Here is a 26254-nt window from a genome sequence, read left to right as displayed (position 1 = left end):
GACCTTTCCATTCGGCTAACCCCGGCCCCTTCATCAAACGATGTAATCGGCCGAGATGTGCCGAGTGAGTCCTTTCCGGAAAATTCGGATAAGGGTTTGTGTAAAAATAGTTATTGATTGGTAGACAAGTTTTTATTCCATATTAGGCTACGAATAGAATTATTATCTTATAGTGTTTTATAGTAATCTATATATGGTATTTTGATTAGCATTGTTGCACCGGTCAAATTTCTTTCTTGTTATAATACGTTCTATACAAATATTTCGTTTGACATTTTGGGTACCTTAATTTACCCAATTCTTCGCCATTGTGACGAGTTGTTATCACTTTGCCATATCGGATTTCCTTTAGGAAACAGTCTTACAGAAAATAAGAATGTTGGGCAGGTCTTTCTTTGCCAGCATGGACAATGATCCATTTTTTGAGTAAGTTCTCAGATACACGTAGAAAACGTGATAGGTACATTACGCCGTTTAGTGATCTAGTGATATATATAGGACTATATGAATATGATAGTTTCATCTTCAAGTTGATGTAATGTCTTCACTCTTCAGGTTGTTATTTTAAATTTGCCATAATTGATGTAATAATTGACCCTGAAGTAAGAAACATTTTCAATTGTCCAAATTGGTATAGACTTGTATCACAACAGGTTGGGAACACTTCTCACCAACTGCGATTATCCCCCATTAGCGAGGAAGAAAATATGACCATGAACAGGTGGTTTTATTGAAAATAATGGCAAATTCCGTGCAATGTTAGATAAGTGTGACACACTCAACATAATGCAAATTGTCTCTATATCACCGTGGCCATTTGTATACAACCATTCCTACACATGATACAATACACGTATGAACACTTCGCCGCGAGTTACGTCGCTTTGCGGGGTCAGCCAAAGGTCAATCGGTGAAAAACCAAGTTTTCCTTCTTTACCTTACCAAATGTAAGATGTTATTACTTTGAATTTTAGCCAATTACCAAGTTTTCATACAAGTTAATGGGTTGCCCCAATCTGGGGCATATTGTAGTTAACTGCAATTGATGGAAAAATAACAGATGTCAAAGCTACAGATTGGAAAATTACAAAGGCCAACGTAGGGAAATACGATTTTTATCCGGGAGATGGCGGACAAGGGACGTAACTTTCGCGAAGTGTTGATACGTGTATTGTGCTCTTAATGCAGAGTACATTCAGTACAACCAACCCTTACTACAATTTACTATGGAGAGTGTAGATGTCTATGAGGAGGAGTTAGAAAGTGGTCCATATTTTTCTTTATACAGATAACTCCTAAGAATTATATAGCCTATCAGGTGAAGCAATAAATTCTGGTTTGAATGACATATAGCATCCAGTCAGATCCCCTACCACTAACCACTAGAGGTGTGCGGTATTACCGGTATTTTTCTGGTGCCAGTATGTACCACGATACATGAGGCGAAGTACCGGTATATTCATGTCTGATAACTCTTAACAAAAATATAAATTTGAAGCAAAGTAAAAAGTAAAAACAATTATTAATTAAAGAAATTTGTGTACGCAGTGACTCACTTTATTTGCATCGTTTCTTCGTTGTGATGTAATGAAAGGTAAGTCTAATAACTGTACACAATCGGTTAAACATACCAAGTATAAAAAGCGATAATTTGATTATTAAAGATATGAAAACAAATCAAAATAAAAAAAAAAAATAATTGAAAACATTTCATTAAAAAAGCATTTTGATATACGGTAGATTATAAAAGATGTTTTTTGGTTTATGCGGGTCGAATACCATTTCCGCCTATAAGGCAAACCCTGAATAAAAAATATAAAATGGCAAATGCAGACATGTGCATTCGAAACAACCGTTCTTCATGCGAGTACAAATTCTTGATGATTCTGAATGCGGAGTTAATGGGTTTGAGGTGCAAGAATGTAGGAATTGTGGTCGAAGAACAACAACATTCCGCGCACATGTTCTCGTTATTCTCATTAAAGAAGTGGACAGGCTTATCCTACATGTAGAAGTTCTCATCATTCGCGACTCTTAAGAACTTCTAGACTTTGGGATCGTGTCAAATAAATTGCACAGGTTTTCTCACCATTAGTTATTTTGATAGTCGTTCCAGTCAGTAGTTTAGTCCCAGTCGATTCTAGTCATAATACAAAGACACTGCTATATAGTATGTACTATATGCTTACTTTTATGTTTGGATTAAGCTTTTTTTCTGTTAACTGGTTTCAGAATAAATTTGAATAAGGTAATTTCCTTAAAGCTGTGTGGTCCGAATTACAATATTTTTTTTCCATCTCGTAAAAACGCTATTAAATCATCGCACGTATGTAGTTATGAGCTGTACAACTTATCATAAATTATTTCACCTGTATTAACCCAAATTATTTGATTTTAAATAGATGTTTACAAATAACCGCGTCACTCTGCCATTTCAAGTGACAGTCACGTGACCAGTTCAAACTTTCAGATCATCAGTGGTCTTATAACAGTACCGTACCATAAGTTTAATAGAAATAAAAATATCAAATACCTCTTAGTAATTCGTTGTTTTACGCTCTTTCAACCTTAAAACTAGACAGTTGCGTATGAGTTAATACATCATATTGGGATTCCTCTGACGCGCGTGGGTCTATTTATAGACGTCTATTATGGGATGATTTATATATGTACCCACTATATTTACTTTCTAAATAATATTCGCACTGTTTTCTTTTACATGCAGATGTTTTCAAGCATGTAATTAAGGGAAAGTTAATAACTTTATAAAGTAATTAATCTGCTTTAAAGTAATTATGTACAAAAATAATACATAAACATCGGGTCATACAGCTTTAATTCATATTTGAATAAATTAAATGCAATTTACAATCAATAAACTAATAACTGCTCATTATATACAATGATTCACATCTAAAAAAAAACCTAAAAATTCAATCATAATACTTAAAGATTAAATCTGCGATATTCCGTGGTATGTACCGCAGTATTTTGCAAATACCATGGTATACTGCGGTAGCTTTTTTTCTGTGGTACCCAACTCTACATACCACTTGCTCAAACACCTCAACACAGAACGTTTGGCGATGGTGTATATGATTGATACAGTCAAGACCAATGTTGCATAAGAAGGAAGGAGGATGAAATCCAATACACATCATGAGTGATTTGCTTTGATTTATGTATTTGCAGAAGTATCAGACATTTTAGCACTTTTTCCTCTGTTCACGTGAAAAATGAAGCGATGTATGTACTCCATGGGTGTTTTTCTCTTGGACTGTTGTATGGGATATATTTTCTCTCATTAAAGAGGGATAATCGCATTTTCACAAGAAGATCTCGCTTTAGGGGAAGTGTTCCCAACCTGGACAATCCATAAAAGATTTATTCTAATGTTAGTAGTCTTAAAATTTACCTTTGAGATTTTGAGTGCATTGGAGTGTAGATAAGTGTGAAAAAAAATTGATCAAAATGATATAATTAGATCACTTAACTAAAATATATTGAATAAAGATTCAAAATTAACAGTAATCTGGGTTGTTGTTTTTTTTTTTTAGGTTTGTCAACTTTTACAAAATCTGTTCTTGTGGTTGATATAACACATCATTTATTTAGATAGGTCTAACTTGTGAATAAAGGTGTGTACATATATGTATGTGCCAAAACATTTCAAACTTAGGTCTTTGTATTGGTATTGAAATTCGAATATTTCTGGGAAATGTCAAATATATCGAGAAATCTAGCTCATGATTCCTTTGTATTTTAATAAGTGGGTTATTATGATTTATAAACTTTATGCAAAAATCAGCATACACAATAACTAAACATAATAAATAATTATGTTTGATTGTAACAGTCTATTGAACATGATATTGACAACCCATAGAGTTCAGATGTCGGTACAATTGAACATGATATTGACAGCCCATAGAGTTCAGATGTCGGTACAATTGAACAAGATATTGACAGCCCATAGGGTTCAGATGTCAGTACAATTGAACAAGATATTGACAGCCCATAGGGTTCAGAATTCAGTACAATTGAACATGATATTGACAGTCCATAGGGTTCAGATGTCAGTACAATTGAACAAGATATTGACAGTCCATAGGGTTCAGATGTCAGTACAATTGAACAAGATATTGACAGCCCATAGGGTTCAGATGTCAGTACAATTGAACAAGATATTGACAGCCCATAGGGTTCAGAATTCAGTACAATTGAACATGATATTGACAGTCCATAGGGTTAAGATGTCAGTACAATTGAACAAGATATTGACAGCCCATAGGGTTCAGATGTCAGTACATTGGAGCAATGATATGTATTAGTTTTGTTACTATACAGGGTTCAAATTCAACTTTTTCAAGCACCACTCTGTACAGACTAGTGACTATTAATGTTCACTAGTCCGCAAAGCATTTCACTAGTTTGTCCACTTCATCATATAAAATGATAGCATTTTTGATATTTAATGGTATTTAATCAAACCAAAAAATTCACAGAACTTTGCAAAGAATTCAGTTTCGGACACCTACAGCACAAAAAGATAACCATACTTTATTTTGTATAGGAGTGATATAATGTATAAAATAGGTAATTGTTAAAGCAAGGAGTGATAGTGTATAAAATAGGTAATTGTCAAGGCAAGGAGTGAGAAAGTGTATAAAATAGGTAATTGTCAAAGTAAGGAGTGAGAAAGTGTATAAAATAGGTAATTGTCAAAGTAAGGAGTGACAGTGTATAAAATAGGTAATTGTCAAAGTAAGGAGTGAGGAAAGTGTATAAAATAGGTAATTGTCAAAGTAAGGAGTGAGGAAAGTGTATAAAATAGGTAATTGTCAAAGTAAGGAGTGAGAAAGTGTATAAAATAGGTAATTGTCAAAGTAAGGAGTGAGGAAAGTGTATAAAATAGGTAATTATCAAAGTAAGGAGTGAGGAAAGTGTATAAAATAGGTAATTGTCAAAGTAAGGAGTGAGGAAAGTGTATAAAATAGGTAATTATCAAAGTAAGGAGTGAGGAAAGTGTATAAAATAAGTAATTGTCAAAGTAAGGAGTGACTGTGTATAAAATAGATAATTGTCAAAGTAAGGAGTGAAAGTGTATAAAATAGGTAATTGTCAAAGTAAGGAGTGAAAGTGCATAAAATAGGTAATTATCAAAGTAAGGAGTGAGGAAAGTGTATAAAATAGGCAATTGTCAAAGTAAGGAGTGAGGAAAGTGTATGAAATAGGTAATTGTCAAAGTAAGGAACGATAGTGTATAAAATAGGTAAATGTCAAAGTAAGGAGAGAGGAAAGTGTATAAAATAGGTAATTGTCAAAGTAAGGAGTGAGGAAAGTGTATGAAATAGGTAATTGTCAAAGCAAGGAGTGAAAGTGTATAAAATAAGTAATTATCAAAGTAAGGAGTGAGGAAAGTGTATAAAATAAGTAATTATCAAAGTAAGGAGTGACAGTGTATAAAATAAGTAATTGTCAAAGTATGGAGTGAAAGTGTATAAAATAGGTAATTGTCAAAGTAAGGAGTGAAAGTGCATAAAATAGGTAATTATTAAAGTAAGGAGTGAGGAAAGTGTATAAAATAAGTAATTGTCAAAGTAAGGAGTGAGGAAAGTGTATAAAATAAGTAATTGTCAAAGTAGGGAGTGAAAGTGTATTAAATAGGTAATTATCAAAGTAAGGAGTGAGGAAAGTGTATAAAATATGTAATTGTCAAAGTAAGGAGTGACAGTATATAAAATAGGTAATTATCAAAGTAAGAAGTGAGGAAAGTGTATAAAATAGGTAATTATCAAAGTAAGGAGTGAGGAAAGTGTATAAAATAAGTAATTGTCAAAGTAAGGAGTGAGGAAAGTGTATAAAATAAGTAATTATCAAAGTAAGGAGTGACAGTGTATAAAATAAGTAATTGTCAAAGTAAAGAGTGAGGAAAGTGTATAAAATAAGTAATTGTCATAGTGAGGAGTCATTACCAACAACAAACATGAGTAAAATGATAAGCTGCTTAACTGCTGGTATGTAACAAATATTGAGAGAGTATTGGGGTTTATCAAACAATAGTCTTTCTTATCCAGACTGGTGAAGGAAAAGTTGGATACAGATAGAACTTTTTATATTATTTCAGAGGTCACCAAGAACACATGAGAAACATGGACAGAATGTTTCAAGATCCTTTTGGTATGTTTGGAGGTCATCCTATGTTGCAGGGAGGTCATCCTATGTTGCAGGGACCAGCGAGGGATAATCAGCAAAGAATCTCTCAACGAAGTAACAACCTGGCAATGTCTCCTTTTGTGCCGTTTGGTGGCATGTTTGGCAACATGTTCATGAACATGAACAGTATGATGACCAATATGGATAGGACATTTGTAAGTGAATCCTTCTAGAACCTAATTTCATGAACACAGAATCAACACCTTTTTGTCTGGAATATCTGAGAGTTTGCAAACTTTTTTTTTTATGCCTGTGCCATTCAAAATATTTATTGGTTGTTGTTTTTTTTTTAAAAACCCTGCATACATGTGATTGCATCAGAATTCTCAAGATAAAGGGGTGTAACAACTTTTGCAGTAGAAAAAAAAGTGGGTTGCATCTGGGATTGCATTTGATGTCAAAGGGCATGGCACATATAGCTGAAAACAGAGACAAGTATTTAATTGATTGAAAAATATTTTCATCCTAAAATTGTATATAGCATGATGGGTTCTAAAAAGCATTTCACCTTTGGCTGGTTTGGACTAGGTTATGATCTAGAGGTACTCATTGCTTTGAAGATTTCTTAATGTGTGACATGGACTCGTGCAGTCTACCAGTATTACAGTTACATGAACTAGTGCTTTATATATGAATTCAAATCCATTTGTTTAAAATAATCAACAAATTTACCTGTTTCAGGAGAATGCCAGAAATGACCCAAATGCCCATGTGTATTCCCAGTCCTCCGTATATTCATACACAAACACCGGAGGAGAGGGAAGCAGACCAAGGGTGTACCAGGCCACTTCCTCTGTCCGACAAGCGCCAGGAGGGGTCAGTACTTTCAACTTCTATACACTGAAGCATTATGTAAACTTATTGCACTTATTACATGCATTAATATGAAACTGTCCTGTTAAACTAATGTATTTTTAGCTCACCTGAACTGAAACCTCAAGTGAGCTTTTCTGATCGCCTGTTGTCCGTCGTCTGTCTGTAAACGTTTTACATTTTTGACTTCTTCTAAAGAACCACTGGGCCAATTTCAACCAAACTTGGCACAAAGCATCCTTGGGTGAAGGGCTTTCAAGTTTGTTCAAATGAAGGGCCATGCCCTCTTCAAAGGGGAGTTATTCACAAAAATGCAAAACAGGGTGGGGTCATTTAAAAATCTTCTCAAGAACCATTTGGCCAGAAAAATGCTGAAATTTACATGAAAGCTTCCTCAAATAGTGCTGATTCAAGTTTGTTAAAACAAGATGTACTGTGAGCAATGCTGACTAAGAATACCCCCCACTTACCCCAATCTCCCAAAGGATGTTGTTAATAGGTATAAATTACCTCTTTCCTGAGTGTAAAATATGGTATGCCTTTGTAGAAGAAAATGGAAGATATAGTCCAAACATAAATCCATGGTATAAACCTATAATTTTGACCTTGAGATCAAAGGTCAAGGTCATAAAGAGGTCATGAATGTACATGACACATAGTCTCATGGTGATACACCCATGTCTTATGGTATGACTATGTCAAAACCCTATAATCAATTTTGACCTTGAGGTCAAAGTTCAAGGTCATATGGAGGTCATGAAGGTACCCAACACATCGTCTCATGGTGATACACTCATGTGTCAAATATGGTATGCCTATGTCAAAGGACAAAGAAGTTATGGCCCGGGCACGAATCCATTGTAAAAAAAACTTTAATTTTGACCTTAGGGTCAAGGTCTTATAGAGGTCATGAAGGTACTCGACACATCGTCTCATGGTGATCCACCTGTGTGCCAAATATGGTATGCCTATGTCAAAGAACAAAGAAGTTATGGCCCGGACACGAATCTGCACAGACAGACAGACGGACAGACAGAGTGATTCCTATATACCCCCCTGAACTTCGTTCGCGGGGGTTATAATTATAATTATGACCCCTGGGGGTAACATGGTGCCACAATATGGGATCGAAGTTTTACATACAAATATATCGGGGAAAATCTTCTCAAGAACCACTTTGCCAGAAGAGCTGATATTTACATGAAAGCTGCCTGACATAGTGCAGATTCAAGTTTGTAAAAATCTTGACCCCTGGGGGTAAGATGGGGCCACAATGGGGGTTCAAAGTTTTACATGGAAATATATAGGGAAAATCTTTAAAAATCTTCTTCTCAAGAACCACTGGGCCAGAAAGGCTGAGACTTAGATGAAAGCTTTTTGATATTGTGCAAATTCAAGTTTGTTAAAATCATGGCCCCCAGGGGAAAGATGGGGCCACAATAGGGGATCAAAGTTTTACATACAAATATATCGGGGAAAATCATTAGAATTCTTCTTCTAAAGAATCACTGGACCAAAGAAGTTTACATTTACATGAAAGCTTCCTGATATAATGCAGATTCAAGTTTGTAAAAATTATGGCGCCCAGGATTAGGTTGGTGTCACAATAGGGATCAAAGTTTTACATGCAAATATATAGAGAAAATCTTTAAATATGGTCCAAGGTGACTCAGGTGAGCGATGTGGTCCATGGGCCTCTTGTTTAATGACTTTGTCTATATTGTGTATCTTTTAAGACTTTTGACACATTATTGTCAGAAATTTTTATATTATCAATTTTAAGGTTAAGGAGTCCAGAAAATCTGTGAGAGATTCTGAAAAGGGTGAAAAAATGGCTATTGGTCACCACATTAACGATCGGGCTCACATTATCCAAAAGACCAGAAGAAGGGATGGTGACATTGAGGAGGATGAGGAGATCATAAACATGGATGAAAGTAAGTCCCTTGTAACGAGGGATAATCAGATAATTTTTGTGAGGTCTTCCTCAACTATTCAACTAAAAAACAATTTTTCTAAATGTGTGGTGTAATAGGTTAAATAATTTTACTTAGATGAAAAGGAGCGTTTTGACAGAGAATTTCAAGAGAAAACAAGGGAATCAATGAGAGGACTGGAGTACAGACGAAGAGGTGAAAGGTCAGATAGAAGAGCGCTTCCTGATCCCACCGAGAGACGCGGCTACAGAGATCGTGAGAGGAGGGAGAAGAACTAAATCTTGGTATGTTGGTATACACTGTAGATTTAATTATATAGAATTACATGATGTCTTACACTCTTCTGTGTGAGGCTATAAGATGACAGGCTAAATGGAAGCTGCATTGTGGAGGGGGGAAAACCCATATACTCTGTAATTTGATTCTTTTCAAAATGATATACATGCAGAGCTCTAGATAATTTTTTACCACAAAGAGTATTTACGCCCTGATTTTCAAATCAATGAGTATTTTGCTTTCCAGAAAAATCAAGAGTATTTTGTTAATTTACAGATTTATATTTGCTGTTTTGCCACTAATACAGAATTTGATCACTTAATCTAAATATAATCAGATATTATGTGACCGAGTGTCTGACATATTAAAATTTGATACCTCAATGATAAATTTCAAAATCCCAATGACAATGAAGAGTTTATGATAAAAAAAAAAACTACAAATGATTTTTCAACCATAAATATACAAGATTTTATTGTACAGTATTGAATAAATTTCATAAACACCAAACAAACAAACAAAATTATTTGTCATATTTTAAATTAAACTGCTATATGAGAAACTAAAAGCATTTTTGACCAAAAAATATCAGTTTCAAAGTCAAAAGATTTTGTGTCTTTCTATAGCATTTTTTAAAATTTAGACGAACTTAATTCTGCCCATATATATTGTTTGCACTATGTTTTCACTGCAAATTACTGTCGGATTCCACTCACCTTGCACCGTTAAACAAGAATTGGTTTTCCTCCACCTGTGTAAAACGAGTGCATGTGTGACGGAAGTCTGTAAATAAATGCATGACTGCTATTCTCGCAAATAGTTAGTGAGACAATGCTGCAGGAGCGGCCTTTCAGTAAAAAAGTATCCTTTGTCTGGTGACATTTTCTGTGCCATATTTTTAGCATCAATCAATCTTCTACGATTGATACATGTAATACAAGGTTTTTTTTTCTGTGCTTTCGACCGCACTCTACCTCATTAAGAAAGAAATATAACAATTAGGTTTATACATAATACAGTTGCTTTTAGTTATCTCTAAGCCATCTTTCAAAATTATCATTGTCATCTAAACGTTATTCATAGTGATTACTTCATGTAAGATCAAGCGTTGAACTAACCTCAATTCATATAAATAGATATTTCGTACTTATATTATTCTATCATATGTACGCATTACTAGGATTGTAAAGCGTATTTACATTCACTAATGTGTAATTGTACGCCAGATTTTCAACTTTAATGCGTATTTGGTAAAAAATTAATGAGTATTTACTCTCAAACGCACCTTATCTGGAGCTCTGTACATGATTATAGGTTAATTTTTCCTCATTTCAGGTACAAAAGTTTTGTCTGAAAGGTATTGATGTGTGAGAGATGAATGCTACAGAATACCTGGTGATACAATTATTATTTATACATTAACATGAAGAGATCTGTTTGGAAGATGCAGGAGTTTCAGCATTGTGTTGTGCCAAGCAACAGTTGTGTAACTTTAGTTGTGTCTCATTGATTTACTCAAACTTTACTATAACAATGAATACGTAAAGCAAATTAATACGTGTACAATCTAGGGTGGAGGAATAGAGGATATTCTGACAGATTCGTCTTCGTGTCGTGTGCAGATCGAAATCCGTCCGTTATTTCCTTCTGTTGCATTCATCTTTACACAAGAGGAACAACTTGAATCTGGATTTTTTCACTGTAGCAGTACTTTGCTTTATTTATTTATGACCACTGTGTATTATTTTAGTTTGAGAACTTTTTAAGGTTTTCTTGTAAATGAGTTAATATTTGTATGCATCACATAATCCCATAACATTTATTACTTTGATGTTAATACCAATGATAAGTTTGTATTTAGAGTGTCACTGAATATGTGTACATGTGCCGTTTTGTGTCTATATTTACAGTCACTTTTGCCATGATTTTTTTGGTTGTTGTATATAGTCATGTTCACTGTAACAATCTTTCAAGCAAAATCCCTCCCAAGAGTATTTTTAGAATGTAAAATAGAAAGAGTATTTCTGTATTTTGAATGGAAAACTGCTAAATATTAGAAACCTGAGGAAAAGTGCAGGCCCAGCCGGAATTCACGTATATGTGTTCTTATTACCATATAAGCAGAATTTTTAGCGAGGATTTAATTTTTGCATTATTAGCAACAGTGTTGCGATCGCTAGCATTGAATATCGCCAATATTTATTCAATATCAGAGGTAATAACTATCTTTCTTAGAATGATAAAGTCACTAAAATTAGCTCCCGCTAAATATATATACTCGTGATTTATGAACATATCACTAAAAATTCCACTTATGCGGTAATATATTTTGATTCCAATATACATGTAGTTAGTTTTCTGTTTGGTAGGATTTTTTGCTTACAGCAGAGATGTTGAATAACTGGCTTTCATAGTGCTGTAGCTTCATACAAGTGTTTAACATTCCTGCATGTGAACATTCCTTCAAATTTTGAACACTGGGAACTTTGAACTGATGACTTAGCTTGCTACAACAAGCTCAAACACATTTTTACATTTATCTCCTGTCTGCTACAATTAGCTCATGATTTATTTGTCTCCTAGATATATATGTATTTGAAACGAGATTTTAAAAGCTCAATAACGATTGGTAAAACAAGTATCCTGTGCATTTTCTTTTTGGTAGAATGTAGTATACACTGTATAGAAATAAATCATTGTTCAGTAGAAAACTCAGTACACCATTGTTGATGTTTTCTCCTTGTGTGTGTATTTTTCCTTGAATAAAGTTGAACATGCATTGGAGTGCTATGTTTTGAAATCGGAGCAGAGAGGAAAAGTTTAAGAGTACATGTATTACAGAATACGGGGAAATTTGAAGGCACAGTTCAAAGTTCAGAAGTATCATCACTGCAAAAGATGGGTCTGTAAAACTGAAAGCTGGGAACAGTTTTTAGCTCTAACACTGGCTGGCATCTTCACAACGTGTGGGGTTCAGAGTTCACTTGGTCAATACAAAAAAGAATTACATCATTCCCACCAGACATCGTGACAATCAGCCCGGAATGATAAAGTTTGTCAGGTCTCACAGCCAGGAGTCAATTTCGGACCCCTGACGTTGTGAGGATACCGGCTGAGGTGAAGTCTGCATGACTTCAATTCCAACTTCTTTGGAAAAATCTGACAAAACTAGGGCATCCCTAATGATATATGAATTCAAGAGAAGACAATTAAAGGGACTGATTTATGATTGCCCCCCAAATTTTGTTTTTCACTTTAAATAATCAAAATCTACAGTCAAATGTGTTTAAAGTGTTTTTAACCCAAAAATTACGGTTAAATTTCATGATAGGAGCTCAAAGACTGCGGCATGTTGTTTTACAAAGTTTTCAAAACACATGGATATCGATCCAGGTTCATTACATTGTATATATATCACATTCAAGTAAACTTTAGGTAAAATATGCCATTTAAAAATTGAATTTGTGACTGTACAAAATTAAGATGCTTTAAATTACAAAATTAACATTTCTTTGTTTGTAAACAAAAAGGCTCGAGTCTTTGTTTACATAGCACAGAGTTAAGGTTAAAATATTGCTCTTATCCTCATTTCTTTTCTTTGTTTGTAAACAAAAAGGCTCGAGTCTTTGTTTACATAGCACAGAGTTAAGGTTAAAATATTGCTCTTATCCTTGCATTCAGAAGGTCCAAATATTGGTTGTCAACATTAAATGAGTTATTTTCTAACATAAAATATGAAAAATAGTTTTTTCCAAAAAATGTGGACCCAGTCCCTTTAGAAAAGGTGGAAACAAAGAGCCGAAATCTTTTGTTGTGAACATCTGTGTGACTTTCCGATTCCAACGAAACAAGTTAAACTACAAAGTACAAATGTAAAAAATACTGTGTTTGAATTAGGGGAATGTGAATACAATAGAAGCATGGGTTAATTTCTACATAATTCACTTCACCAATCATATATACATCTAAGTTGCCCCCCAAGCTTCCACTGTTTTTCAGACATTATTCCCAAAATATATCATGGGGAAAAAACAAGAGGCCCAAGGGTCACATCACTCACCTGAGTCATCTTGGCCCATATCTAAATATTTTCCCTATATATTCACATGTACGCAGCAGGGTTAAGGTGTCCCGAGTAAAGTTAAAACAAACATAAAATGTACCTCGGTGCACTTCATACTATATGACGTCACGACGTACAGGTCTATAGTTGTATCGCGGGGAAAATGTCATAATATTTTCTCGCTATTTATTGCCGTTATCTAGTGTACAAGCTGTATGTGTTTAAATCTGTTTGTCAGATGATTTTTTTCCGCAGTTTTCTTCGATAATATGTAAATCTCATAATTTTATATATAGTATGTGCACGAAAGACTGTAAAATAATCTTTACATCACTTTGTGACCTTGATATCGCCCCCGATGTGTATAGTCATTTGGAATAAAGAAAACCAACGCATGTACATATCGACTCGATACAGGTGAAAGATGACGAAATTTTATTTCGATCAAGGCACATTCAGAAAGGCAACTAGTTGCAGAATTAGGATTTTGATACGGAAGGTACAATATTTTGCCTCGTTTAGATACGATTTAGACTTGAATGTAGAAAATGCCCAACATTTGAGTTGAGATTATGGAAATTGCTATATTTGAGAGGATACTGTACCGATCCGTATCACTATTTAAATTTACCATATCAATGTCGACATATCAAGCCCAAACTGCAAATGATTTGAGTGCATCTTTCACCTGTACCGAGGTGATAAACAACTAAAAGTCTAGCAGATAAAAATAGCTCTATGTCACTTGTATGACGACGTAATAGTTAAGCAAAGGATTCCCCCACGTGATACGATGTTTGTTTATGTATTGACAAACGATTTTTACTAAAAATATGCTACGCTTGAAAGAATTCTACTTTTATATGAATATACTGTTATTACTTATTATTTTACTCGGGACACCTTAACCCCGCTGTTTAGAACTTTGATCCCTATTGTGGTCCCTACCTACCCCTGGGGGCCATGGATTTTATAAACTTGAATCAGCACTATGTCAATAAACTTTCATGTAAATGTAAACTTCTTTGACCCAATGGTTCTTGAGAAGAAGATTTTCTCTATATATTGGTATGTAAAACTTTGATTCTCTATTGTGGCCACATCCTACCCCCGGGGGCCATGATTTTGACAAACTTGAATCTGCATTATGTCACTGTCAGGAAGCTTTCATGCAAATGTAAACTACTTTGGCCCAATGGTTCTTGAGAAGAGGATTTTTTTCTATATATTAGTTTGTAAAACTTTGATCCCCTATTGTGGCCCCATCCATCCTACCGTCGGGGGCCATGATTTTAACAAACTTGAATCTGCACTATGTCAGGAAGCTTTTATATAAATCTCAGCTTTTTTGGCCCAGTGTTTCTCGAGAAGATTTTTAAAAAAGATTTTCCCTATATATTAGCATGTAAAACTTTGATCCCCTATTGTGGCACCATCCTACTCCCAGGGGGTTATGATTTTAACAAACTTGAGTCTGCACTATGTCTGAAAGCTTTCATGTAAATTTCAGCTCCTCTGGTTCAGTGGTTCTTGAAAAGATTTTTACATTACCCCACCCTATTTTTGTGATTATCTCCTCTTTGAAGGGGACATAGCCCTTCATTTGAACAAACTTGAAAGCCCTTCACCCAACGATGCTTTGTGCCAAGTTTGGCTGAAATTGGCCCATTGGTTCTGAAGAAGATGAAAATGTGAAAAGTTTACGTCGACACCGACAGACAATGAACAAATTTTGATCAGAAAAGCTCACTTGATCCTTCAGCTCAGGTAATCTAAAAACTTTATATTGTGGGGGTAAAAAGAAACTTTGAAACAGCTGTAATATTTTAGGCAGTTTATTAACTTGTATGTTGGTTCATGTAACACACAGATAGAAATTAAGTATTACACAAATATTTCCACTGAACACAGTATAAAAATTTCCGTGCTCCGTTTCATGAGTGTGAATATTTTATCATCAGCAGTGTGAACATGTATACAAGTACCTGATTTAAACTATTGTAAATGTGAACATTAATATGTAGTACTGTAAATGTGAAAATACATGTGTGGTGGTAATTTTAAACTTAACACAAGAGAGAGGAAGTTACAAAAATCCCCACCCCTCCATGTATATGTAATTGTTGCTTTTGTATTGCATTTCATAAAGAGATAGCAGAATTAATGCACATACAATCCCATGAATCTGCATATATTTTCACATCTACAATAAAGTCATGACAAAAACAATAAACAAAATGGATGGCTAAATGCAACAAAAAATTACCTGAGATGTAGTTATATATATATATATATATACCAGAATTTATTAGCACTAGTATTTTAATCAGCAGTCTGATTACTTTTTCATGAGCCTCTTTTAAGTATAGCTGCAGAACTGTAGCTCTCTGGGAAAATATTGATATAGAAAAGACAGCTTTTACAATGCAACTTTTTTGGTGCACGTTTTCGGCCCCTTTTACATTACCGTCTAAAAAAAATTAGTATTAAAAAAATTCCCAACATCTCCCTTTGGTGACACTTCCTTCAAAAATTTACGAAAGCGTCCATTCGAATTGAAAACTCGAGCTTCAATAACGTCGACTGTCTACGTAGTCATATTAGGTTGCTGTTACTTTCAATTTTTTCCCAGAGAGCTATGGTTCAGCAGCTAACTTTCAGGCTAACCACTCTGAATTTGTGACTTGCTGAATCTGATGGCTGACAAAATGTGTCACAATAGCTGACACTTGAATTCAGTCAACTTACATAATAGTGTCGGCACAGATATTGCATAGGCATGTATAGCAGTAGGTCACGTGAATCAATCAGGTCACCTAAAATTCCATTGATGACAAAATTAAATGACATTTTGATTATCGTGACATAGGTTGAAAGTCATAAAATTCAGAGAGCGACTGGTTGAGAAATCACGGTGCTTCAGAAATTATTCTAATTTGTATACACTGTGTTTCAACAACCCTTCTCATAATTTCTTAAGCATATACAAACACAATATTCTTGACAAAATGAGTTACATAATGATCATTCCAAAAATTATGGGATAAATGTTTCACAGGTTAAAGTTACATCACAGCAGTTTTTAAAACACAGCTTGATCATACAGAAGAAAATGCAGTTGCTGGTAAAAGATCACAATGACATGCATTTGAATATAAAAATTCTAATTACAGCAGTACATTTTCAGAACTTTTGGGTGTATAGCTATCAATGGTTATAATGCCCTATAAGGTCAGTCATGAGGATCTCTCTACCACTTGTTACTTGGTGTCCTAGCTGTTTCCAATAAAAATATTTAACGAAAACATGCATTACATGGTGCTCCCACATTTATAACACATTTACTGACAATCATAAACTTTAAATATTTAATCAAGCTAAAAAAAAAACCACGTTTTTCGAAAGAAAAAAATCACACATCATTTGAGAGTTTTTTCACATTTACTGCCAATAAACTCTAAATATCATCAAACTTAAGAAAAACATGTTTTTCAAGAAATAAAAATCATACTTCAATTAACAACAAGATTTCCCTAAATCTAATACAAGTGAGTACAACTATTATTATAAAGGTAAGGGGTCCTTATGTTTATCTACATTTCTTAAAATTTTGAACATTCAGATTATATGCATTCACTTGAAATACAAAACGTTATATGCATTTAAATAGCAAATGCACATTATTGGAGGTGCATGTGTTATCATTCATATTGTTTGTAAAGAAACTTCAACGTTGTGTAAACCTACACATTAGAATTTCAAGGGACTTCTTTGTCTAGTATTACTGGAAAGCATGCATGTCTAAAAATTAAATAATTTCTTGATTCTAAATAACACATACCAACTTTTTAATTTCAAAGTATATCTTGAACAATATTCCAAGTTTTAAACATTATAAATATGTACAGCCTTTTTAATAAAAGCAGCACTGCTAACTGACCAGCAATCATGAACCATCATGAGAGCAAGCATGCTTTTTCAATCATATCACAATGTTAATCTTAATACACATGTATTTTAATGCAACTTTTTGTAATATGCTTTTTAATTGGCTAATGCACTGATGTTTGAGGCTCTTAAACGAGCATTAACAAGATGGAAATTAAGCTCTCCATTGTGACGTCAAAATAAAATTATGCAAATACATAATGTCAAGCATAAACATTTCGTGTTGTATTTCATGTAACAAAAAAAAAACTCTACAAAATAAGACATAAACGTCAACCAAAATACATGAATTGCATTAGAATGGGAATAACCGTCTTCTTATTTGTTGTTTGTGACCATCAATGCTCATTTAACAGTCACAAAAATCCGTTTTACCGGCTCCACTAATATGTCTCCAGGAAAACCCAGTTTGTTAAATCAGCATTAACGGTTGCAAATAACAAATGAGAAGATGATTATTCCCTAATTTACGAACATTTTAAAGATTTTTTAAAAAGTGCTACATTGAAAGATGCCATATTTTAAATAGTTTACATTAGAATCAAGCACAAGCAAATATACATGCATGAGCACTAGGATGAACAGACAATTGTTGATCCACACATCTACACGATATACATACATAAAAAACATAATATACTATAATGAACAGACAATTGTTGATCCACACATCTACACGATATACATACATAAAAAACACAATATACTATAATGAACAGACAATTGTTGATCCACACATCTACACGATATACATACATAAAAAACACAATATACTATAATGAACAGACAATTGTTGATCCACACATCTACATGATATACATACATAAAAAACACAATATACTATAGTGAACAGACAATTCTTGATCCACACATCTACACGATATACACACATAAAAAACACAATATACTATAATGAACAATTTTCAAACAATTGAGGATGTTCCTGAGTGAACTCTTGGAGAAAAATACCGGAGATCGAAGTGGAAGGAAACACTGTATTCTGAAATGGCTGACTAGGTGTACATATTAATGACTAGGACTTTGTTTTCATCCCAAGCACTCTGAGTATCTCACTGTTATCAACATGGTCACTGGGATTTTCTTGTTTGTATGATAGTAAAACCTTTCCTCCTGGAAAACACAAAAATAGTTCGATAACATTTAGAATTTTTAAAAAGGAAGAACATGTAACGTATATTTAATAAAAATGCATACATATATATCAGTAATATATTCCTCATCCATTTAGAGATTGAAATCTATCTGATTATATATATCAGTATTATATTCCTCATCCATTTGGAGATTGAAATCTATCTGATTAGCACATGCAGTGCATTAACGTACGTATGAGTAACAGGAAAGGACAAAAATGGCTGGAGAGGGGGAATTGAACTTCCTCCTTCACTCTATGCCTACATATTGTATCACGTACACTCCTTATGACGTTCTTTGTCCTCAAAGACACACATCCTAGATTCTTTCGTCCCTAGCAGGACTTTCACATGCAAGTCCATGGGTGCATGATTAAATGTAATAGGAAAGGAGAAAATCCACAGCCTAAACCACTACACATAATTATATATACATAAAATTATCAGTCTATTTGTCATCCATCTAAATATATGACAACAATCTCATAAGCTCATTCACAATGGATTAACATACTGTACAAGACTGCCAATCTATTGTTGTCGATGGGGCTTAACATATGTATACGGATTATGGATATCAGATTGGATAGTGGTTTGAGTATACGGATTATGGATATCAGACTAGATAATGGTTTGAGTATACGGATTATGGATATCAGACTAGATAGTGGTTTGAGTATATGGATTATGGAATTGGACTGGATAGTGGTTTGAGTATATGGATTATGGATATCAGACTGGATAGTGGTTTGAGTATACGGATTATGGATATCAGATTGGATAGTGGTTTGAGTATATGGATTATGGATATCAGACTGGATAGTGGTTTGAGTATATGGATTATGGAATTGGACTGGATAGTGGTTTGAGTATACAGATTATGGATATCAGACTAGATAGTGGTTTGAGTATACGGATTATGGATATCAGATTGGATAGTGGTTTGAGTATATGGATTATGGATATCAGACTAGATAGTGGTTTGAGTATACGGATTATGGATATCAGACTGGATAGTGGTTTGAGTATACGGATTATGGATATCAGACTAGATAGTGTTTTGAGTATACGGATTATGGATATCAACCTGAATAGTGGTTTGAGTATACAGATTATGGATATCAAATTGAATAGTGGTTTGAGTATACGGATTATGGATATCAGACTGGATAGTGGTTTGAGTATATGGATTATGGATATCAGATTGGAGTTGAGTTTGGTTTGAGTTCCTGACTTAAGTAATGCAGGGGTCGATTCCTGATCCAGCTGTAAATTTTCTCCTTTCCTGTTACATTCGATGTGGTAGACCACCCCCTGGACTAATGCTGGTTAGAGTCCTGCCAGGGGCAAAGAATCTACGTTGTGTCTCTTCGAAGGCAAAAAAACTTCAAGGAAGGAGGAATGTAGTGGTTTGGGCATGGAGCATGGATATCAGCCTGAATAGCTCAGTGGTTTAAAAGCACATGACAAGTGTTGCATGGGTCCTGGGTTTGATTCCTGGCCCAGCCATAAATCTCCTTTCTTGTTTATTCATTATCCATCTGCACAACGACACCCATGGGCATCTGGTTAACTCAGTGAACCAACATACAAGAATGTCAATCTATTCATCATCTAAATATTGACACCTGTTGGGTTAGCTCAGTGCATTAACATACAAGACTGTCACTAAAGTAGAGATCCTGAGTTTGGGTCCTGCATGAGTTTTAATGTTTACTTTTCTCAATGATATTGCTAAAATAATTTTCTTTGATGCGTCAATATAACTAATACTTACCTTGAGCTACAACTAGAGTACCACCATTTTGGAAACCATCACCACTAAAATCTCCATTTACGTTTTCTTGCTGGGCCTGAATTACATATAGATTATTGTTTAGTATTGTATGAATTACTATAAAAAATTAAGAGTAAGTAAGTAAAATAATATGTATAGATGTAGTGTCTGATATACTTGTGGTATTCCCTGGGAAGCTGACAGAGCGCTTATATCAGGCATTGTAGAAGTGCCAAGTTTTAAAAGAAAGCAATTATTAAGAGCAAAATCTCTGAAATCATAATCAATTAAAAAAAGGTCGCATTTTTGAAAAAACACGAGGGTATGAACTGCAAAGCTTTATGCCGGCATAGTACTTCTCGTAAAGCACATTTTAAACTATGAAAATCTTATGTATCTATAATAATTTAAGAAATTTAGTTCTTGAACATGAGGGTCAAACTCATCGTCGGAACCCACATGCAGTAATTAACGGAGAGAAAACCCATAGGTTCCGATGATGGGTCCAACTTTATTTTACTTATAAACAATCTTTCTATATTAACCTTGGAGACAGCCTTATGTACACATCTTATAAAATCATTGCTCATACCAAAATCCCATTATCCCAAACTTTTATGTCTTAGGAGTTTCCTAAGTTACTAAATGACATCTTATCAAATGACAAATTTTTGTTAATCTTGCAGTAAGATGAAAATCAATATGAATGCATTAAATATTTGTAGCCATGAGCAAGTTTTGTTGATATATCACTTCAAAGTTGTATTAAATTGAAAAAAATAGACAAAAATACTATCCTTATCCAGAGTCCCTTTGATAAGCACAAAATGTATGATAAATGCACCATCTGGACCATGAGTTGGAAATTGACTTCATGAAATGTATCATATGAGCAAAATTGAATCGGTTTGTATTAATTGCACTCACCAAAAGGCAAGAATAGCTCTGGACTAAGAGCTAGCTCTCCTTAGTCAGTCACTTAAACATGCGAAATGTACAAGTCAGATGTCACATCCAGAGACCACATTAAAGGCATTTAGAATCAAGAGTAGGTCTGGTTGTATATTGTACTGATCAATAGGCGAGCTCAGACATAATGCTGAACTTGATCTCTATAGAACACCAAATTAGCATAAACTCAAATAAATTTGAAGATGTCCTCAACTATTTGAAGATGTCATTAATTTCAATTATTGTGCACAATAATTGAATTGATGTGTGCATCAAATTAATTATTGCTCTCATCAGTTGAATTGATGAACACATCCATTCAATTATTGTGCACAATAATTGCACATCATTTCAATTGATGAGAGCATAAATTGATTTGATTTACACATCAATTCAATAATATTGCTCTCATCAATTGATTTAATGCATGTATCAATATGGTGGAACTATTGCTTGCAAAATCTAATTTGGATCTTGGTATAAGATTGTTTGAAGATCTCTTTAATTCAATTGAAGGTATATTTAATTGTTTGCAAAGACCTTCAATTGTAAAAGGAATTAATGTGCGCATCAATTCTTTTAAAGATCGAGAGCAAGAATTCAATTAAAAAGAAAAAAATTCAATTGTGGATCAATATACTGAAATGAAGATATCTCAAATTAAATAATTGCTCTCTCTAAAAGAATTATATATATAAATATAGTGTGCAATAATTGAATCGATCCACACAATAATTCAATTGAAGAGAACAATAATTCAATTATTGTGTAAATTATAATTGAACCGATGCATGCATTAATTGAATTATTGCTCTCTTCAACTGAATTACTGTATTAATATAGCACAGAATAATTAATGCCATCAACATTTCAATTAATGTGTGCATTAATTTAACTTTGAAGATAATTACTTGAAGAGATCTTAAATTAATGGAATTGTTGCATGCATCAAATAAATTGATGATATTTTCAAATAGCTAGAGAAATCTTCAATTATTTGAGTTGATGTTAATCTGGCACTTCATAGATCACATGTCTACAGATATACAAACATGGTGATCGATTTCGCACAACTCCTTCAATCTTTTGTTCATTGCAGGGGGTATAATGATTGCCAAACCTTAACCTATACTTATAAATAATAACTGCAACCAGTGACCTTAAGTTGCAGGTACTACTACATTGTATATCATCATATGGAGCCCTACTGTTTTTAAAACAGAAAAAAAAATATAAGTACTGTATCAGAAATGCCTGTTCCTTTTACATCTATTGCCTAGCTGGGTTGCTCAGTAGGTTTCTGCTGTTCTAGTGTGTTTGTGCATTCAAGTCGTGCAGAGATTTTAATATTCTTTTTACTTTCTACTAAAGTTAACTGCAATTTTTACTCATGAAGTTATGCTAACAACCCTTAACTATTTTCATGTAAACCTCATTACAATATTGTTACATCTTCAAAGAATCCTTTTTATCAATCATAGCTTTGTACTTGGGAGAGGGCCTATACATAGGTTATGCCTGTTGCCCAATCTTGTTGAGTTTCTCAATAAAATATGTTTAAATTAGAAAAAAACCTAAATCTGCTGATGATAGTCCAGTTTGTTGACCAGATGAAATGTCAGCATGTCACCCACTGAAATCTTCTATACTGCGTACTGTACCATTATTTTATTGTTCAGAGGTTAAAGAATCATATATATTTTTCAGTGTATTTACATGAAGCATGAATTAGTGATATTGAACTGTTTCTCCATGTGAATACAATAATATTTTGATATGAAAATTAAGACTTCATGGTTTTCACTCTAATCCACAGGCAATTTTATCACTTGGGTTCAAATTGAATATATTCCTTAATAGTAAATTCAAACCCATGCGATATAATTGCCTGTGCTCTACCCCATACTGAAAGAAATAAACCTATGAAAACTGAATTTTCCCTACCTTTCTCAGACTATCTCTTGAGGACTTGGACAGCATGGAAGGGAAAACACTAAAAAAGTTCAACCTACAAAATAATTTTTAAAAATATATCTTACACAGAAAAAATAAAATACATGCATAACTAAACTCAGCAAAATGGCTATTCATACATCTGCAGTGAAACAGATATAGAATTAGGGTAAATACCTCCTGAATCCTAAGTTTTTGTAACATTGTTTCTTCGTGTCGATGTACAGCTCTGAAAAACAAATAGTATATGCTAATATGGAAGAAGAGTCTGTAAAACTGTGTGTATGTGTGTGTGTGTCTGTGTGTGTGTGTGTGTGTGCGCGCGCTGACCAGTCAGGAGTTGATTCTCGTCATCTAAAGTGACAAATAACTGTTAATTGACTTATTTTGCTATATTGTAGCTATAGTGCTTCATGGTGCAAAAATCCTTAATGGTGCACCCGGTATTAAAATGAATTATACTACACTGAATATATAACTATAGGTAATGTATACACCCGGTATTAAAATGAATTATACTACACTGAATATATAACTATAGGTAATGAATATTTCATTATAATTGTCATCTGCTCTCATTGATTTGGGTTTATTAGATGCCATTCTAGTATCACATGTATAAACAGGGAATATCAGGTGGCATTAAGAATTGAGGAAAATAATGACGGACAAACATTGTGAATTAATTGATATTTGATGCACAGCATTACAAGCAGCTTCTGTCAATTCCTTCACAATTGGAATAAAAAAAAATCATTACACAAATAATACGCTAGTTTTCAATATTTGAGTATCGCAACTGAGATATTTTCAAGTCTCCTGATTGGGTGATAATATCCCATGTGAGCGATTGAATCCAATCTGTTTAATGATGTGTACTAAGAGACATTACTGACAATCAATTAAACACTAGAATTTATTCCAGGAATTAATTATCATGTGTGGCTTAAACTGTATCCTTTCAAGTTTAAGTGTAGAGAAGAAAGCCATATTATTTTCATAATGGCCATACCAGACCACAGGCACCTGAAGTATGGGATACCACTACCCTCCCTCACCTCCTACCAGACCACAGGCACCTGAAGTATGGGATACCACTACCCTCCTTCACCTCCTACCAGACCACAGGCACCTGAAGTATGGGATACCACTACCCTCCTTCACCTCCTTTTTGGTAATTTTTTTTTTTTGCGGCAAAAATTTCTCCAAAATGTGTGGATTCCCTGTCTACCGATCTCCTCCCTCTTTTGATTTATGTAATCGTTTCACATGATTAGCTAGTACTGGTATAATAATTAAAATACACAAAGTAAGAAACAAAAACTTGTACACAAACACGGCCGGGGTCCCTGCTTCAGGGCAGATTTTCCAAGTAATTGCATGAAGCATTACCTAAGGAATTTTGGTAAGTGGTAAGTCAGGGAGATGTCATACTTCAAGTATCTTCAACTTAAAACCCATCTCATTTCTTTTATTTGTCACAATCTTGTGTGCATTGATCAGACAGGGCGTCTTCTCTTCCAATGGCAGCCAAAGAGGAGGTCACAGAGTTACTGATATGAGTTATGGGTCATGTGATTGGTTCGCGAAAATCCTGAGACTAAACAAGTGTCAATGCAGACCAATTACACGACACGTAGAAGATCCTTGAAGAATTTTGAAAATTGGTCAATTCAAAATACACAATGTATTGATCAGACAATATCTTACTATGTCAAGAGTGGATTGACCATGTGACCTAAAAATCAATAGGGGTCATCTACTCCTTATGCTGTACCAGTGTTCCAAGTTTGGTGTCAATCAAGCAAATAATTCATAAAATATAGGAGACAATATATTACTATGTCCAGTTCAACCATTGACCTTTGACCATGTGACCTCGAAATCAGTAGGGGTCATCTTCTCCTGAAGATGTACCAGTACCAAGTTTGATGTTTGTCAAGCAAAGGGTTCTCTAGATATTGAGCAGACAGTATATTCCTTTGTCCAGAGTAGATTGACCCTTCTACTCATAACCAACCCACATATGAAAAATCATTATGATTAAGTGAATGGTTCTAAAGATATTGAGCGGATAACATGTGGTCTACCGACCGACATACCGACCGACAGGTGCAAAAAAAATATGCCCCTCTTCTGCACAAGTGATACTTTAATCAAAGAAAGATGGTGATTATCAATTTTTGTTTGAGCTATCTTATTATCAAATTCTCATAAACTTACTAATAGTGTGTGTCCCCGCAGTTTGGGTGGTTGCATGGTGTCTGATAATCAGCCTTTCGGCAATAAATGAATTTAAGTAGCAATAAAACATTTGTACCTACCACAAGTGAATGAAAGTATGTTTTGCGTCTCACTGTGTACTATAAGACTTCCAAAAAGGGAAAGAACTATTGGACAACTCGGAAATTGCGTATTGCAATAGGTCATGAGTTTACTCAGGTGACTATATATATACATGTATAAACTCAGGTGACCTAAAAAGGTGATATTGTGCCTCTGCTAAGAATCAAACACCTGGAGCTCAGAGCTGGTACTCTTAAGTACAGTGCAATGTTATATATATATTTATTTATATATACATATATATATATATATATATATATATATATATATATTATATATATACATGTATATTATATTATATTATATCATATTATAATTTCCGAATCAAATTAGATTCTGTAAAATACCATATGATCTGAAATATTAAGACTGCATAGCAGCGCTGAGAATCCGCCTCTTCATTTCATCCTTTCTATGGTAATGTCCCCTCTGTTTGTATGGAGGATGTGAACTGCCCTTTTCATGGTAATAAATTCATGCCACTTGTGTTGGAATAAAATTTCCAGGGCAGCAGCATAGAATATACATGAGTCAATTCATTTTTCACTCCATCACAATCCTACCACTGAATGCCTTTCATTAGCAATGAGTAAAATCCAGAATTTTAAAGAGTAGAATACAAACCTCCAGTGAAAAACTCCCCCTGGACAAACTGCTCCACACCAACTTCCTCCAAGCCGATGCCTACAAAGCGGACATTGTTGTCGTCCAGCTGAGGCCTAATCAGACTGAGTTGCTTTGCACTCAGTCGACAGAAAGGTCATCCAAACCGTCTCATGAATGTGATCACACAGGTTTGCTTCTGCCAAAAGCTTTCCAT

At 34.2% G+C, this 26254-nt stretch overlaps 2 protein-coding genes across 2 annotated transcripts; one reads left to right on the top strand and one right to left on the bottom strand.

Annotated features, from left to right (window-relative positions):
- Positions 1–240: 240 nt before the first annotated feature.
- LOC125665763 (myeloid leukemia factor 1-like) lies at positions 241–12021 on the top strand. The gene is made up of 6 exons (XM_048898596.2): positions 241–426; positions 6128–6371; positions 6898–7032; positions 8813–8966; positions 9084–9250; positions 10578–12021. Exons 1-5 carry the CDS (start codon positions 377–379, stop codon positions 9242–9244), a joined length of 744 nt encoding a protein of 247 aa, XP_048754553.2. The 5' UTR covers positions 241–376; the 3' UTR covers positions 9245–9250; positions 10578–12021.
- Positions 11262–26254, bottom strand: LOC125664582 (prostamide/prostaglandin F synthase-like). Its single transcript, XM_048897405.2, is given in 5 exon segments — positions 11262–18384; positions 20185–20260; positions 23080–23143; positions 23266–23317; positions 26059–26254. Coding segments are annotated over 5 exon segments (486 nt in total). The 3' UTR covers positions 11262–18286.

This window comes from Ostrea edulis, chromosome 1 (genome assembly GCF_947568905.1).
Source record: "Ostrea edulis chromosome 1, xbOstEdul1.1, whole genome shotgun sequence".
Classification (NCBI taxonomy): Eukaryota; Metazoa; Mollusca; class Bivalvia; order Ostreida; family Ostreidae; genus Ostrea; species Ostrea edulis.
The sequence above is the reverse complement of the archived record's forward strand: the minus strand, read 5'-3'. Positions and strand labels throughout refer to the sequence as shown.

Coding starts and splice junctions, on each gene's coding strand:
- LOC125665763 (XM_048898596.2), top strand. CDS start 377: ATGTTGGGCAGGTCTTTCTTTGCCAGCATGGACAATGATCCATTTTTT. Junction 427..6,127: donor GACAATGATCCATTTTTTGA/GTAAGTTCTCAG, acceptor ATATTATTTCAG/AGGTCACCAAGAACACATGA. Junction 7,033..8,812: donor TCCGACAAGCGCCAGGAGGG/GTCAGTACTTTC, acceptor ATCAATTTTAAG/GTTAAGGAGTCCAGAAAATC.